This window comes from Peromyscus eremicus, chromosome 16_21, assembly GCF_949786415.1.
Source record: "Peromyscus eremicus chromosome 16_21, PerEre_H2_v1, whole genome shotgun sequence".
Classification (NCBI taxonomy): Eukaryota; Metazoa; Chordata; class Mammalia; order Rodentia; family Cricetidae; genus Peromyscus; species Peromyscus eremicus.
The window spans coordinates 1,111,946-1,127,408 of NC_081432.1; the positions used below are offsets into that span (position 1 = coordinate 1,111,946).

The window sequence follows — 15,463 nt, forward strand, 5'->3', positions numbered from 1 at the left end:
GAGGGGGCCTGCAGTGTCTTTCTGCCTAAGGACTTACTCTGTGAGGCAGGGCGGCCTTCTCCACCAGGACTGCAGTGTGGGGCCTGTGCTCCCGGGACTCTCGGCACATCACGCACAGCAGCTTGCCGTCATCTTCACAGTAGTAGTGCAGCTTCTCCTGGTGCCGCTCACACAACTTCATGTCCTGTGGCTCTCGGGCCAGCTCTCCCGGCTGCCTGCCATTGTCCACCTTCATCCGCTCAATGTTCTCTACCAGACTGGCTAGCTGCCACACGGGCCGGATGTTCTCCTTCTTAAAGGGCTTCTTGCAGAGCGGACAAACTGGTCGGTTCCCAGATATGGGGCGGATATCACCTGTGCAGCTGCGGCAGAAGACGTGGCCACAATCGATGGTCACTGGGTCCCGCAGATAATCCAGGCAGATGGAGCAGGTCACCTCCTCCTCCAGGCTCCTCAAGGGGGCTGATGCTGCCATTGCACCCTTAGCTTGGGGGTCTCTGTTCCCTGGCAGGGTTTTTCTTCCTCAGAGATCAGACCTGGAATCAAGAGCAGGCTCAGTAAAAGAAGAAGAGCAGCACCCTGCCCAAGACTGTTCAAGCTGAGAACACAGAGGAGCCAGGAAGCGAGGAATCTTCTGTGGCTGTTCTGGGCTGTGCAGCCTCAATTTATCCATCCATAAAATGGAAAGAGAGAGAGAGGCCTACAGGGGATTCAAATCAAATGATTTAAAAGAATTCTGTTGGGGCTGGAGAGATGGCTCAGAGGTTAAGAGCACCGACTGCTCTTCCAGAGGTCCTGAGTTCAATTCCCAGTACCCACATGGTGGCTCACAACCATCTGTAATGAGACCTGGCACCCTCTTCTGTGTACATAATAAATAAATCTTAAAAAAAAAAATTCTGTTGGAAACACTGAGCATAGGCCTGGTTCATAGGAGGAAGTCGGGGAGAGAACCCAGACTCCTGGATCCTCAGTCCCCTGGATCTAAGAACTGAAACTAAAAGTGGCACCGAGAGTGCAGGGTCCTGGCCACCCTGCTGGGCAGGGAAGGTGGCTCTGATATGGATGCACGGAGGTGACCATGCAGGTTTTGCAATGCCAGGACAGCAGCACTATCACTGACAGGTACAATGGGAGAGCTCGGTAGACTCTGCTAACAGAGAGGGTAAATACACAGACATAAAATGCAGCCCATATGGCCCAAGGAGAATACAATGTTGATTCCCTAAGGATCTGGTGTGGTGACATATAGAAGTGTTCTGCAGGGGACAACACTACACAAACATGAGGAATTATACTGCTGAGCATATGAACTAAAACACCCTTGGGTTTAGACCTGTGTGACTTTGAAAAAAATGTAATGAATAAAAAATGTGTATATGCCAACTTGAAATGAAATTCAACTGGCAAATGAAGATGTATCAAGCCCCCAGAATGTTAGCAGAAATGTTCAGGGTGTCTGATCTAATCCCTTGGTTTGCTCCTGAGGAAAAGGGTTGATGCAGTGTTCTCAGTTTAACACACTGCAGAGGCCTGACAATGGGGAAGAGGTGGAGCTATGGGGCTCCTGTGGACAGAAGCCCTTTCTGGCCACCTGTGGGATGCCCTGGAAGTTTAAGGGCCAGGCCAGCTCTGCGTTGTTTTCGTTCATTTGCTAGAGAGAAGAGGATAGCTCTAAGGACAGAATTTACAATTTCCTATGAAGAGCTCAGCTACAAGTCCTTTTTCACATAAACTATGACGCCTTCACCACTAGAAACGCACATTAAACCAGATCATGCTGGGTCCAATGGGTCTTTAGATCTCTTCAAGCTGAATAAAAAGTACTATGTACATTAGAGTTTACACTGCAGGGCTTACAGAAGATCACTGGGTAATCGCTGGAGAAGGGTTAACAGAACTAGATACTGAGGCATAGCAAGACAGCACCTGATTGGTATTCTGTTTAGAATTAGTAAGGCCCCCTTGAGGCTCAAGGAAGTGGGGAGAAAATATAAGCATTTTGCAACTGCCACTGTAACAACACAAATGTCACCAACAAATGTTAAGGCCATTAGGTGAAGGTTTGGGGCAGTCCCCACTGTGGTGGTATTGTGTTCCCCCAAATATTGTACACCCTAATAAACTTATCTGGGGTCAGAGAACAGAAAAGCCACAATATTAAACATAGAGGTTAGGCAGTGGTAGCACACGCCTTTAATCCTAGCATTCCAGAGACAGAAATCTCTCTGGATCTCTGTGAGTTCAAGGCCACATTGGAAACAGCCAGGCATGGTGACTCACGCCTTTAATCCCAGGGAGTGGTGGTAGAAAGCAGAAAGGTTTATAAGGCGTGAGGACCAGAAACTAGGAGCATTTGGCCTGGTTAAGCTTTCAGGCTTCTAGCAGCAGTTCAGCTGAGAGCCATTGGGATGAGGACACAGAAGCATCCAGTCTGAGGAAACAAGACCAGCAGAGGAATTGGCAAGGTGAGATAGCTGTGGCTTGTTCTGTCTCTCTGATCTACCAGTATTGACCCCAATAACTGGCCCCGGGTTTGATTTTATTAATAAGACTCTTTATCATTCATGCTATACTCCACAATGCCACAGTGAATTATTTCCTGATGCCTCGATCTGGGAGCGATCCAGTGGTCACCTTAACCAAGCAACCAAATGAGCCATCACTAAACAGAAACAGTCCCGCACTGGTTTCCTGATGAGTTAAGCAGCATCACCTGGGGCTGGAGAGATGCCTCAGCAGTTAAGAGCACTTGCTGCTCTTCCAGAGGTCCCAGGTTCGATATTCCTAGCACCCATATGGCAGCTCACAGCTGTCTATAGCTCCAGTTCCAGGGAATGTGACAACTTGCCTCTCCAGACATATGGTACACCGACAAAATGCAGGCAAAATACCACACACACAAAAAGAAATAAAGTTAAACAAAAACAAACACTATCATCTATGACGTTTTCTTGCCAAAAATATTTGACTTGACTGACCTTAATCAAGCCTTTAGATTTAACTTCCAGTTTATGGAAAACATACGCAATTTTTAAAAACACTGTGCTAAGTTATCCCAGAGAAGGTGCCAATGGCACCAAGTTAAACCACACCGTGGGGAACAACCAGACAACCCAGAACTGGGGCACCCGCAGAACAGCCCGTCTTTTTAATAGTGAGACGGCTTGGAGGTAAAGGCAACTGCTGCCAAGACTGACAAGTTAACTTGAGTTTGATCCCTAGGATCTACATGGTAGAAGGAAAGAACCAATTCCTGCAAGTTGTACGTACATACACACATACATACACACACACACACACACACACACACACACACACACACACACAGCAATAAAACTAAAAAAAGATCACAATAATAACAAGCAAGCACAAAAGATAAATCTAGCTTGGATTAATTATGGCTTCAAAAGGTAGTTATAACAATCCTTCAGGGACTATCAAGAAAAATAAATGGAAATAATCTTAATGGCATTTACTGAAACTATATGAAAACCTCTGCTTTTTAGCAATGGATGCTACAATATTTAGAGCTTCATAACTACAATTTACATCAAAATGGTTTCACAAAACTATACAAAAAAAAATTGGAAGAAATAAAGGTTATGGTTTTCTGTTGCATTAAAAAGCTCTGTAACTACCAGAATTGTTGAAACCAGATTACCAAAAACCTAATGCTCTGCTGAACTAATGTGGGGTCAGAACAACCAAAGCCCATGCTGACTGTTCAGGGTCTTTTGTTTCTAGGTCACCATAACCTGACAGTCCAACCCCACTGACTGGCTACAAAGACTCCTCTTCATGCTATATGTAAGACCAGAGGTACAAACTCAAACCTTGAATAATCCAGGCTCAAAGTTCAGGTTCTAGAATCCAATAACCAGGTGACCAATAATTTCAGGGCAATGGAATCTGCCATTTATATGTGCTATTTCACACTCAGGATACTCTTCTGAGGAAACTGAGGCTTGGCCCTGTTAACCACAATGCCAAAGAGCATAGGGCTGGGAAGCAGCCCCAGTGCCAAAACTTCAGTCTGATCCACTCCACTTCCTGACCCCAGCACACTGTGGAAAGGGCCCGAGAACAGTTCAGGAAGGGGGCGTGTGTTCTTCGGATGTGGTTGAAAGCACCCTAGCCTTCACTACAAGCTGGCTCCAGCATTCCTGTTAGACAGCACTTCTTGCTTTTCAGTGGTGGAAGCTCAAGCTTGCAGAATTAAGAGAAAAATGCTGGGGTGAGGGTGGAAAGCAGACCACACCCGTTCTCATACCTATTCTGTCAGGCCAAAGGCAAACTGCCCTCCACAAAATCTTGTGTTTTGTTTGATGAGGCGGACCCTCGGTAGTAAGCATCTCAGGCTGGCCTTGAATGCTCTATCCTCCTGCTTTTGCCTCCTGAGTATTGGGATTACAGGTGTGTGCCTCTGCTGGGATTCTAAAAATACCTTTCCCAGGTACCACGATCTCCCATTTTATCATATATACTTGACCTTGTTCTCTCTGATCATCTCCACAGGTTTCTACAATAAGATACAAACATTATGCTCCCCTCCATTCCTGGCTTCAGGTAGACAGAAACCATAGAAAGACAGAGCCACAAAAATCCTAAGTGAGCAGTCCACGTCTTGTTTTATATTGGCAATCTGACACAACCTATAGTCACCTGGAAGATGGAACCTCAATTGGAGAACTGCCTAAATAAGACATGTGGGCATGTCTGTGAGGAACCATCTTAACTGTTTACTGCCACTGTGGGCAATCCTATCCCTAGGCAAGGAGTCTTGGGCTGTACAGCTGAGCATAATTAAGTGAGCTAGTAAGTAGTGTTCCTTTAAATTCTTGCTTTCTTGTATGGATGTACTGACTTCCTTCTGTGATGGAAGGACTGTGACCTGGAAATATAAGCTGAAATAGATTCTTTCCTCAAGTTGATGTGGTCAGAATGTTTTATCATAGCCTCAGAAAAGCAAATCAGAATAGTTCACCACCACTCTCTTTACTGAAATGAGTGTTCTGAATCCACGGAGGGCTACTGCACATTACCTTGTACCTGGTCATACACCCCTGCTCCTGGAGCAGCAGATCTCTAGCCCCTCCAGTAAGCCAGAAACCAGCTACAATTCCACAGAAGCAGGAAGATGCTACGAACAAGGCCTGCAGTATCCTGACACTCAGAGAGAGCTGGGGATGCTCTCTATGCATTGCTGAGTCCCGCTCTGTCCCTTACAAAGTTGAGGCTCTCATAAATACCTAACCTGCAACACACTGGCGGGTGGGGAGGGTGACACTGTGACTTCTGGAAACACAGTGGATCCTGGGCATGATTCTTGGCTGTGAGAATCACTGTGAGCTGCAAACACTCTAAAGAAGTGTCACTGTGAAGGTTCGCACCTCTGAGGCAGACACTCCTGCTACCGCCAGCCCCAAGAGGGATGCATCCAAGCTCTGGCCCCACACTTTTTCACAGCCACTCTGCTCTAGGTGTTAAATCCTCCTCCTACACCTGTGATTTCTTCTGCCCCACATCTACCACCTTACTTCCTGCCTCCTCAAACTCTTACAAGCCAGAGAGAGATCCTAGAAGACAATGAATCCCCAGGTGTGGACTCTAGTGCCCAGCGAGGCAAGTAGAGGGGCCTAGTTTGCAGTCTGACCCTGAGGGTTCTTTCAGTTGCCCTTGCATCTCCTCAAACAGGTTCCTGGGCCTCCCAGCAGGAGCCCCTTCTTCCTGTCATCCCAGAATACTTAGCTTAAGGCTCCATGTCCTGTGAGACTCCCCACTTAACTGTTCACAGGGTGCAGGTTAAGACCCATTTCTCAATCTAAATTAAGTAAATTCTTCCAGAAGTAAACTTCAGCTAGCTATCTCTAACAAACCTGGAGAGGCTAGACTTCAGGGCAAAAAGCAAGTGATCTGGCTATGTGAACTTGAGAAATGGCCACACCCCTGCTGGCTACCGAATGTGATGTACCCCAATATTATAGCCCTAGTTATGGCTATGGGCTGGGTGCCAGGCTGAACTGGGAATCCTGGTGACCATGGTCCCACAGCCCAAACAATGGTGTTTTGAGAACAGTGTAAGGCACTCATACCACCAGGGCAAGGCTTTGACCAGGTTCACTACAGTGGAAACTCCCACAGGGCTCAGACACAGCTGCCAGCTGAGAGACAAGGCTTTAAAATACCCAGTTCTACAACTGACCTCTTGTGTGCCCTGACTTAGGAGAAAGCTGCAAGTTCTTTGTGTTTGTGATTGGAAATTTGTCTCCCATCTCTTGCCTACGACATTCCCCAAAGCCGTCTGGGCTCTGTACCAATACTTATAAAAGGAACCCTTTATCATTGAGGAGTGTCAATACATACCCCATCAATTGGATCTCTGGAGATCAGCCAGGTTTTGGTTAAAAAACAAAAAACTGACAAAAAACCCAAAAAACCCCACAAAAACTCCCAAGGTGATTCGAATGTGTGTCAGTGATGGGGACTCTTGCCTAATCATTAATTACAAGTGGAAAAGTGAAGTTAGAGCCTTGGCTTGGTCTACCAGATGGCAAAGATGATGAGAGACACTTCTCAGTCTGGAGGTCCTTCCACCTTCCACTGCTGCTCTTTATGGCCTGGAAAGTGGACATCCCAGGGAGTCATGTGGAGGAAGAGGCTGGAAGACTGAAGAATCAGACGGCCCAGAGGGAAAGGGTGGTGGGGTGGTGAGCTGGGCATTATAAACACAAGTGTGGATAGGATGGGACACAGGGGCTGAGCAGAGAAGGACAGAGAAGTAGAAACAGATTAAAAGAGCTGGCCGCACTAAGAATTCTGGAATCTATTGGAGTGTGGTAGCATACACCTGTCACCCCAGCACTCGGGAGGCTTAAGCAGGAGGACTGGCACATATTCAAGGTTACCCTGGGTTACACAGCAGGACCCTATCTCCAAACAGAAACAAAAACGACTCCCTGCACTCCCACTCTCCTCCCCTGGCCTTGTACTAACTGTTCCCTCAGGCCCAGCTCAGCCACATAAAGAATTCTGATTTTCATCTGAGCACTCTTGGGAAACCACGGAGGGTTTAAGCATGATTTATCGAGTGCTCACTGTTTCAGGAACTGAGGTAACCTGGAGAACAAGAGGCATCTTGTTCTGAACTGCCATCTAGAGCTGCCATTTCTCCAGTGCCTGCAGCAGTAAGACTCAACATCAGGGACTCTAAACCGAGAAGGGCTTCTCTTAAACCTCTCTCCTCGGCTGGCACTGCTCCACTTACGATGGCCGTCCTCCTTTTTGCCCCTCAAACATACCCAGCTTAGTATAAGTGCCAATGTGCTCATGGTTAAAGCCCCCAAAATGGCTTTCTAGCACCCCAGAGATAAAGTCAAAGCTCTTTCCCTTCCTTTTCTCTAAGAGCCTGCAGTTAACCCAGGCCTACATGTCTCCAGCTCACTTCCTGCTACTCCCACCTTCAACCCCATCTCAATCAGAAGTGAAACCGAGCCCCTCAGGCCTTGGAGTACTGACCTCTTCCCTGCCTCACCACTTTCCTTTCCACTTTGACTCCTTTCCCTGCTGGAGTTCTCAGCTGAACACCATCCCCTCTGGCAACTCCTGACCACACCAGAGCAGCTCTATGTCTCTATCATCAGTTCAGGTATCCGAGGTTCATTCTAGGAGGGTTCAGGAACTAGGTGAGAAAATGGCTGAGGAGGAATCAACTTATTATAATGGTGATAACTGCTCTCTCTCCCTTTTCTTTCACTTTGGACTACGCATCCATAACCAATGTGTGTCCCCACTCCCACATACGCCCTGGTTTTCCATTTCAAAGAATGGAATCACAATTGGAGACAGTCCATTCTGTTTACACTAACATGGCAGTGAGGTTCACTCTTGGGACTGTGCTGATTTTGCTCATTTTCACTACTGTTCTGTGACTATAATTTTTTACTGTTTCTACTTCTGATGGCCATCTGGGTTATTTACAGTTTGGACCATTACAAACACCACCCCTATAACCCTACATGTACACACAGGCACATGGCCATACTCTCAATTTTACTAGAAAGGTCCAAGACACACCAACACCTGGTACCGCTACCTTTACAAATTTAGCTGAGTTGGTGGATAGGAAACAGAATCTCATCGTGTGTGCATAACATGAAAAGAGATACAACATGAAAACAAACAGCAAGAGAGAAATAGTTACAGAGCAAGGAATTTGAAAGCAGGGAAAGACATTGTGCCCTTTGATCTACTAGCAAACGTGGTTTAAAGTTTACCCTCTGGTGATCGGAGGGGCCTACGACCTTCCATTCTTTTTTTCCTGTAGTAACTTTCTCCCCAGTTCATTTCTGGGGAGTCCGTGCTTAGGGTGGAGCTCTCCCTCAGTTCCAGGGTGAAGCAAAAACATCAGTCTTAGGTATATTAATAGCCCACACCCTTTGGTTCAGGGGAAAAACACAAGTTCATTGCAAGTCACAAGGAGACCTAGCTGGGAGAGGGGAAAAATTCTTGTTTTCTCAGGAATTTGCAAGACGTAAAGTCATTTGGCTTTCAGCTCCTAGAGCAATCATCCTGCTGTGCAGACGACTAATCTCTCGATAAGTAAGCCAATCCAGGGAAATGAAGGGGGAAAAGCATTATCTTGACAGCACTATGTAAATCCTGTGCCCAAAGCTAGCCCTACCCTTAAACCTGTTAGTCCCATGAGCCAATATATCCTATTTCTGCTCTACCAGTTTGGACTTGTCCGTCATCTGCTTTGTTTTGTTTTTAAGGGGTGGAGGACCTAACTGATACCAAGAGGAAGTTGCTGGGCTGAAATACACAAACGATTTATTAAAAAAAGCACCTGTCAATTGACTGAGACAGGTGAGCACAACCTCTAGAACACAGCAGCCCTCCAGCCTGCTCTGGGACATCACAGCTCTTCCTGTGGCTCCTAGAATTCTGAGTAGGGAACCCAAGCTTCATCTTCTATCATCCTCTGCAGTTCTCAATCAAAGCCTGTACCAAAGAGTCCTAGTCAGCCACTTGGATTTTCACCCAGCCTCAGCTACACTGTTGTGAAGTACAAAGCTAGAGTTTTGACTTTCCTGGACTTCCATACCGTCATGAAGAAACAAAGGTGTGGATTATGGAGCCATTCACAAAACAAACTGAAAGTAAGGTTCAGCAGGTATACCAGCATATTTAATGTATAAAGGCATTGTTATTATTAGCAGCAACCAAAGCAGAATAAAGATGGCTGAAATCATTGGAGCAGAAATTTGGGGAGGAAAGGTGTGTTTACTTTTCACAAATTGGTTATCAGGCAGGACCATCAATGTAGCGGGGGGTTTGTTGTTGTAGAACAAGGTTTTGTCTGTTCCATTGTAGCCTCAAACTTGCTATGTAGTCAAGGCTAATATTACACTCCTGATTCTCCTTTCTCTAACTTTCAAGTGAGGGGATTCCAAATGGGTGCCACCATACCCAGCTAAACCAGTGTTTCTGAAATTACACGATGGCTTCCTCACAGTTAACGACAGGTTGCTTTCCTATTCTGTCTGTATAGAAAAAGAAGGCAGAGTAATTCTATCCCATGTACACCTCAGTCCAGGCTACTGTACCTAGTCTGTATTGTGAATGGGGAGACCCTGGGGTGTAGGGATCACAACAGAAGGTATGGCACAGCGGCACACAACTTTAATCCCAGCGAGGTGGTGTTAGGGGGCAAAGGCAGGTGCAGCTCTGAGTTCCAGGCCAGCTTGGTCTATGTAAGTATTCTAGGCTAGCCAGGATCTAGTGACACCCTGTCTCAAAAATAAATAAACACAAATGGAGCCAGTGAACTCAAAATCCACCCATAGGTAAGTATGATGAGAAAGTTCTGACTATTTATATAGTGTATGGGGTGGGTAGGTGGGAGAGCATCTAAGCAAGCTAATAGGGAGTTACTATTTTTCAAAGTTGAGAGACCTATAATATTATATCTTGGCATCACTGATATGTGATCAATGTCACATATCAATTAACTGGCAAAATATTCTTCCATGTGGAACATAAACTAAGGATATGTAAAGTAACTGAAGCAACATATTTTATGAGGGGTGGTGTATTAGGGTTCTCTAGAGTCACAGAACTTATGGAATGAATCTTCCTATATCTAAAAAGGGATTTATTGGAATCCGGCTTCAGTTCAGCTAATCCAACAATGGCTAGCTGTGAATGGAAAGTCCAAGATCTAGTAGTTGCTAAATCCCACAAGGCTGGATGTTTAAGCTGGTCTTCTGTATATGCTGGACTCCTGAAGAAGGCTCCAATGACAGTGAAGGAATGGATGTGCTAGCAGGACAAGGGTAAGCAGGCAAAGAGCAAAACCTTCCTTCTTCTATGTCCTTATATAGACTTCCAGCAGAAGGTATGGCCCATATTAAGGGTAAGTCTTCCAGCTTTAATATTTGTATGAAATATTAAAGACCTCAAGACCCAAATTAAAGGCCTGTATCTTCCTGTCACAAGATCCAGATCAAAAGTGTGTATCTTCTACCTTTCAGGGTCCAGACTAGAAGTGGATTAACCCCCTTCAAACCAAAGGACAGCTCAGTGGGTAAAGGCGCCTACTGACCTACACCCACATGATGGAAGGGCGCGAGCTGACACCTGCAAGTTGTTCTCTGACCTTGACACATGCCATGGCACATGTGCCCGTTCACATACTAAATAAACTCCTCTGGGGGAGAGGGGATCTGGCCCAAATTTACACATCCAGCCCTCAATCCTGCTTCGCCTTGCCTAGTTCTCCATAGTCAGAACACAGGGAGAGGCCCTTCAATTCCCATACTCCTCCTCTGTCCTTGTGCATTCTGTTCTCTCAGGCTCAGCTCAGCCTTGAATGAAATTGTTCCCTATCTCTGCTCCTTCTCAGTTAGTTCTGTACTTCTATGATAACTCTATCACACTGCTTTATAATTGTTTTTTTTTTCTTTTTTTTGCTAGGGGGTGGGTAGTCTCGCCCAATCAGAATGTGAAAATCAGAGTTATACCTCAACGATCTTTTTAGCTCCAGTAGCTGATCCAAATCATGGAGTCATGTCCATAAAATGTCATTCCCAGATTCTAAGTCCTACTAGCTTTTCTACCAATTTTCAGGAAACTCTCAGATTCCCTCTTTACAATCCTGCTTCGACAGCAAGATCTGAATATTAGCCATCTTCTGCCACAGTCACCCAGATTTTCTCCTACCCACCCCTCTCAGGGAAGGTCAGCATTCCATTATTATGTTGTGGAATATTATTTTAAGATGTATTACATTTGTTTACACTGTGTTGTTTAATGATGCAAAGCTGTGCTGCATTCTTTTATGTGGCATTTGTTTAACTCTGTGAAGCTGTGTTACTGCGCCTGTCTAATAAAGAGCTGAACAGCCAATATCGAGGCAGGAGAAAGGATGGGCAGGGCTGGCAGGTCGAAAGAATAAATAGGAGGAGAAATCTGGATGTAAGAGAAGAAAGAGCAAGAGAACAAAGGACACTAGGGGCCAGCCACACAGCCAGCCACGGAGTAAGAGTAAAAATAAGGTATACAGAGGTAAGAAAAGAAAAAAGCCCAGAGACAAAAGGTAGATGGGATAATTTAAAGTTAAGAAAAGCTGGCTAGAAACAAGCCAAGCTGAGGCTGGGCATTTGTAATTAAGAATAAGCCTCTGAGTATGATTTATTTGGGAGCTGAGTGGCACACCCCACAAAAGAGCAAAAACTAACAACAACAATATTCTATTTCCATCAATGTGGCCAAAGTCTATTTTATCCTAAATGCCAATCTTAAACTAATCCTTTGTTTTCTACAAACAACTTCTTCCCATGTATTTTCTATTTTGATTCTGGGCGTGTAAGTAGGATACCACTTCCAGAAGCCTTAACTCAGAAAGTTCCACCTGAGGTTTGCAGAGTTCTGTAGTAACAGATCCAGTCTCAGTCCTGCTTGTTATTCTCCTGTAGAAAGTAACACGTCACCCACTACCCTTGTGCCTTAGTTTCCTTAACTTTTTTTTTTTTTTTTTTTCCGAGACAAGATCTCACTATGCATCTTTGGCTGACCTGCCATTCTCTATGTAGATCAGGGTAGCCTCAACCTCACAGAGACCAGCCTTTCTCTGCCTTTCAGGTGCTGAGATTACAGGCAATCACCATTCTGGCTGGTAAGATTCCGTTTCCTTACCTCTTCCTCTTGTTCTTTAAGTTTTTAGATTGATTTCGTGTGTACAAGTGTTTTGTCTGCTTGTATGTATGTGCACCATGTGTGTGCAGTGCCTGCAGAGTTCAGAGGAGGGTATTAGATGGTTATGAGCCACATGGATGCAGAAAACTGAACCTAGGTCCTCTGAGAGCAACAAGTCCAGTGAACCAAGGATCCAACTCTCCAGCCTCGGCTTTCCTTATCTCTTTGACAAGAGGAAATTGTTTGGCTAAGTTTACCAACTAGTTTGAAGTTTGAAGGGTCACATAAATAAAAGTGTTTGAATGCCCAATTAAGAGAGGAGGGACAGAGAGGCAGTCAGCTTCCAATAGTCAAAGCTGCACCAATTTGAGCAACAAAACAAAGTACAACTGGACTATAATCCAATGTCTAAAACCAGTATCTGCAAGTCCATACTAATATAAATAAATGGACGGATAAATTAATGAAGGGGACACATTTCCCATACAGAATAATTTAAAATCCAGACCTCTCTAATTCCTTAGATGAGCAGAGTGATGTCCTTCCAAATAATACTATATGCAAAGGAAGAAAAAACAGTGCAGAACTTGATGTTGCAGAAAACCAACACACACTCAGCTGGGTGAGGAGATCAGTATCATCATAAATCCTGACAACATGAAATCCTTGCTAAGGTGTTCTGAATATGGTAACCTAATTCCATCCTTTTAACACATACGCCCAATCTTAAGAGTAAGACATAAAACAGGAGGGTACTATACAAATACAGTTTACATCATAATGCGCCTCGCAGGTCCATGTGAGAAAGGCTTGTTCCTTGCATTGGCACTACTGGAAAACAGTACAAACTTTAAGCAGTGGGGCTCTTTAGGACACTCAGAGAGCATCACAGGAGGAGACTGTGAAACTCTGATGTATTCCTCTCTCTCTCTCTTGCTTCCCGGCTATGACAAGAGTGTTCTGTTCCACTGTACACTCCTTATTATGAGCTGCCTCACAGAGGACCAGATCAACAGGTACCAACGGATCATGGATTAGAACCTCCAAAGCTGTGAGTATCTCTCAGAACTTTGAAAGTTCACACAAAGTCTAAAAATTGTCACAGCCAACCAAATGCAATGCAGTAACTTGGATGAGCATACGGAGGGATAAGTATTTGTGTAAAAAGGAAATGTGAATAAATATACTGTGGACTTTGGCCAATAACAATGTGTAAGATGTTAATGAAAGAGCAATCAGTTTGTGGTTATATAGGAAGTCTACAGATTGTTTTCTCAATGTTTCTGTAAACCTACAACTGTCGTAAAAAATAAAGTGTATTAAAAATTACAACCAGGCATCCTAGCAGATGCCTGTAATCTCTGTGATTTAAGCATTCAAGAGGCAGAAGGCTAACATGGGCTGTCCGGCCACTTTCAGGCCATTCTTTGGATACATGGTAATATCCTGTCTCAATAATAATAATAAACAAGTTGCAATTTTAAAACACTAACGAAAGCTTGCTTTTAGAAAAGGTGTTTTGTTGTTTCTTTTTAACTTGGGAGGCATACTCCAGGGATCATGATTTCATCTAACAAAAAGAGGTTCAGGCATGCATGAACACATGTCATTCTTCCCTTTTCTGAGGCACACACAAATGGCTGCCCTGTCAAAATCTGGAATGTACTGGAAATGGTTTAAGTGTCTCCTCCCATTCACTCCACAAAGTTAAATTCATACACTTTTTACCTTCTTTCCTCCCTCCCCTCCCTTTTTTTCCTTTTTTGGTCTTTCGAGACAGGGTTTCTCTGTGTAGACCTGGCTATCCTGGAACTCACTCTGTAGACCAGGCTGGCCTTGAACTCAGAGATCCATCTTCCTCTGTCTCTGCCTCCCAAGTGCTGGGATTAAAGGCGTGCACCATCACCACCCTGCTTATACACTTTTTTTGGCCTTGAACTCAGAGATCCATCTTCCTCTGTCTCTGCCTCCCAAGTGCTGGGATTAAAGGCGTGCACCATCACCACCCTGTTTATACACTTTTTTTGGCCTTGAACTCAGATATCCATCTTCCTCTGTCTCTGCCTCCCAAGTGCTAGGATTAAAGGCGTGCACCATCACCATCCTGCTTATACACTTTTTTGGCCTTGAACTCAGAGATCCATCTTCCTCTGTCTCTGCCTCCCAAGTGCTGGGATTAAAGGCGTGCACCATCACCATCCTGCTTATACACTTTTTTTGGCCTTGAACTCAGAGATCCATCTTCCTCTGTCTCTGCCTCCCAAGTGCTGGGATTAAAGGCGTGCACCATCACCATCCTGCTTATACACTTTTTTTTTTCCTAAAGCTAATTAGTTAGTAAATCATCAGGGATAATATAATACACAGCTTCGGGTACAAGTGGCTAAGCTAATTTACTCTGAAATAAATAAATAAATAAATAAATAAATAAATAAATAAATAAATAAATAAATAAATAAATAAATAAATAAATAAATAAATAAATAAATAAGACAGACCTGCCTTTGGTCATGCAAGGGCCCCAGGCCACCAGGAAGAACGGAAGAACGTCATTCGGGTTCCACTCACTTCTGGATCTGAGGACTAGCAGAGACTGAAGTCTGGGCCGGACCTGAAGAGCAATGAACACAGCGAGCTCAGGGCGAGAGGCCCAGAAGCGAGCCGGGGACGCGGCGGGCACCCGAGCTCGCCAACCCGCGCCCAGGCCTGTCCAGCTCCGCCTTGGGCCCGCGGCCGCCTTCGCCGTCCCCACCCAGGTCGCGCGGCGGAGCCGCCGTGTCTCACCAGTGCAGGCCGCACTCACCCGCGCCGGGCTCCGGGCCCGCTCACTCGTCTCCGTCAGGCTGCTCCGGGTGTAGCTCCTCAGCTAGCGGCTGGCACCACAGCCTCCCCGCCCAGCAATCTCCCGGCGCTCGGTGCCCTCCGCCGAGATTGCTCTGGGGCCGGCCCTGGGATTGGCTCTTGCCGAACTCTGCCCTCCAATGGGAACTCCAGCCTGCTTGACGTCACTGATCACCGGGCAAATCCCCCAGGCAGCCTCGGTGGAGGTGAAGCGGCCGGGCCCGAGAAAAGGAAAGTGAAATCGGAAGCGGCCGGTGCGTCATGGTAGTCGCCCAGCTGCTGAGGTCGCGCGAGGCCTTGTGTGGGTTAGGGTGCAGGAGCTCCTCGACTTTCGAGACCCCGTTTCTGACTCCCGGGGCTAGGGGTGGTCGGCGGTCTCTGCAGGGGCTGGGTTTTAGATAGGGTTTCTTCGTTATGACCTGCC

At 45.6% G+C, this 15,463-nt stretch overlaps 1 protein-coding gene and 1 non-coding gene across 3 annotated transcripts in view; one reads left to right on the plus strand and one right to left on the minus strand.

Moving 5' to 3' along the window:
- Trim26 (tripartite motif containing 26) overlaps nucleotides 1–15,148 on the minus strand; it is a 26,913-nt gene extending 11,765 nt beyond the window's left edge. Inside the window, exons 1-3 of one of the 2 annotated variants that reach the window (XM_059281939.1) lie at nucleotides 15,002–15,148; nucleotides 14,697–14,809; nucleotides 38–536 (exon numbers count right to left, since the gene is read on the minus strand). In XM_059281939.1, the coding sequence (XP_059137922.1) occupies nucleotides 38–475 (438 nt within the window). In that variant the 5' untranslated portion in view covers nucleotides 476–536; nucleotides 14,697–14,809; nucleotides 15,002–15,148. The remainder of the gene's footprint in view (nucleotides 1–37; nucleotides 537–14,696; nucleotides 14,810–15,001) is intronic. The other variant, XM_059281938.1, reaches the window with a different exon arrangement.
- On the plus strand, nucleotides 9,505–9,638 carry LOC131893986 (small nucleolar RNA SNORA51). Its single transcript, XR_009374781.1, has one exon. It is a non-coding gene; the product is annotated as a small nucleolar RNA SNORA51 (small nucleolar RNA).
- Nucleotides 15,149–15,463: the final 315 nt, after the last annotated feature.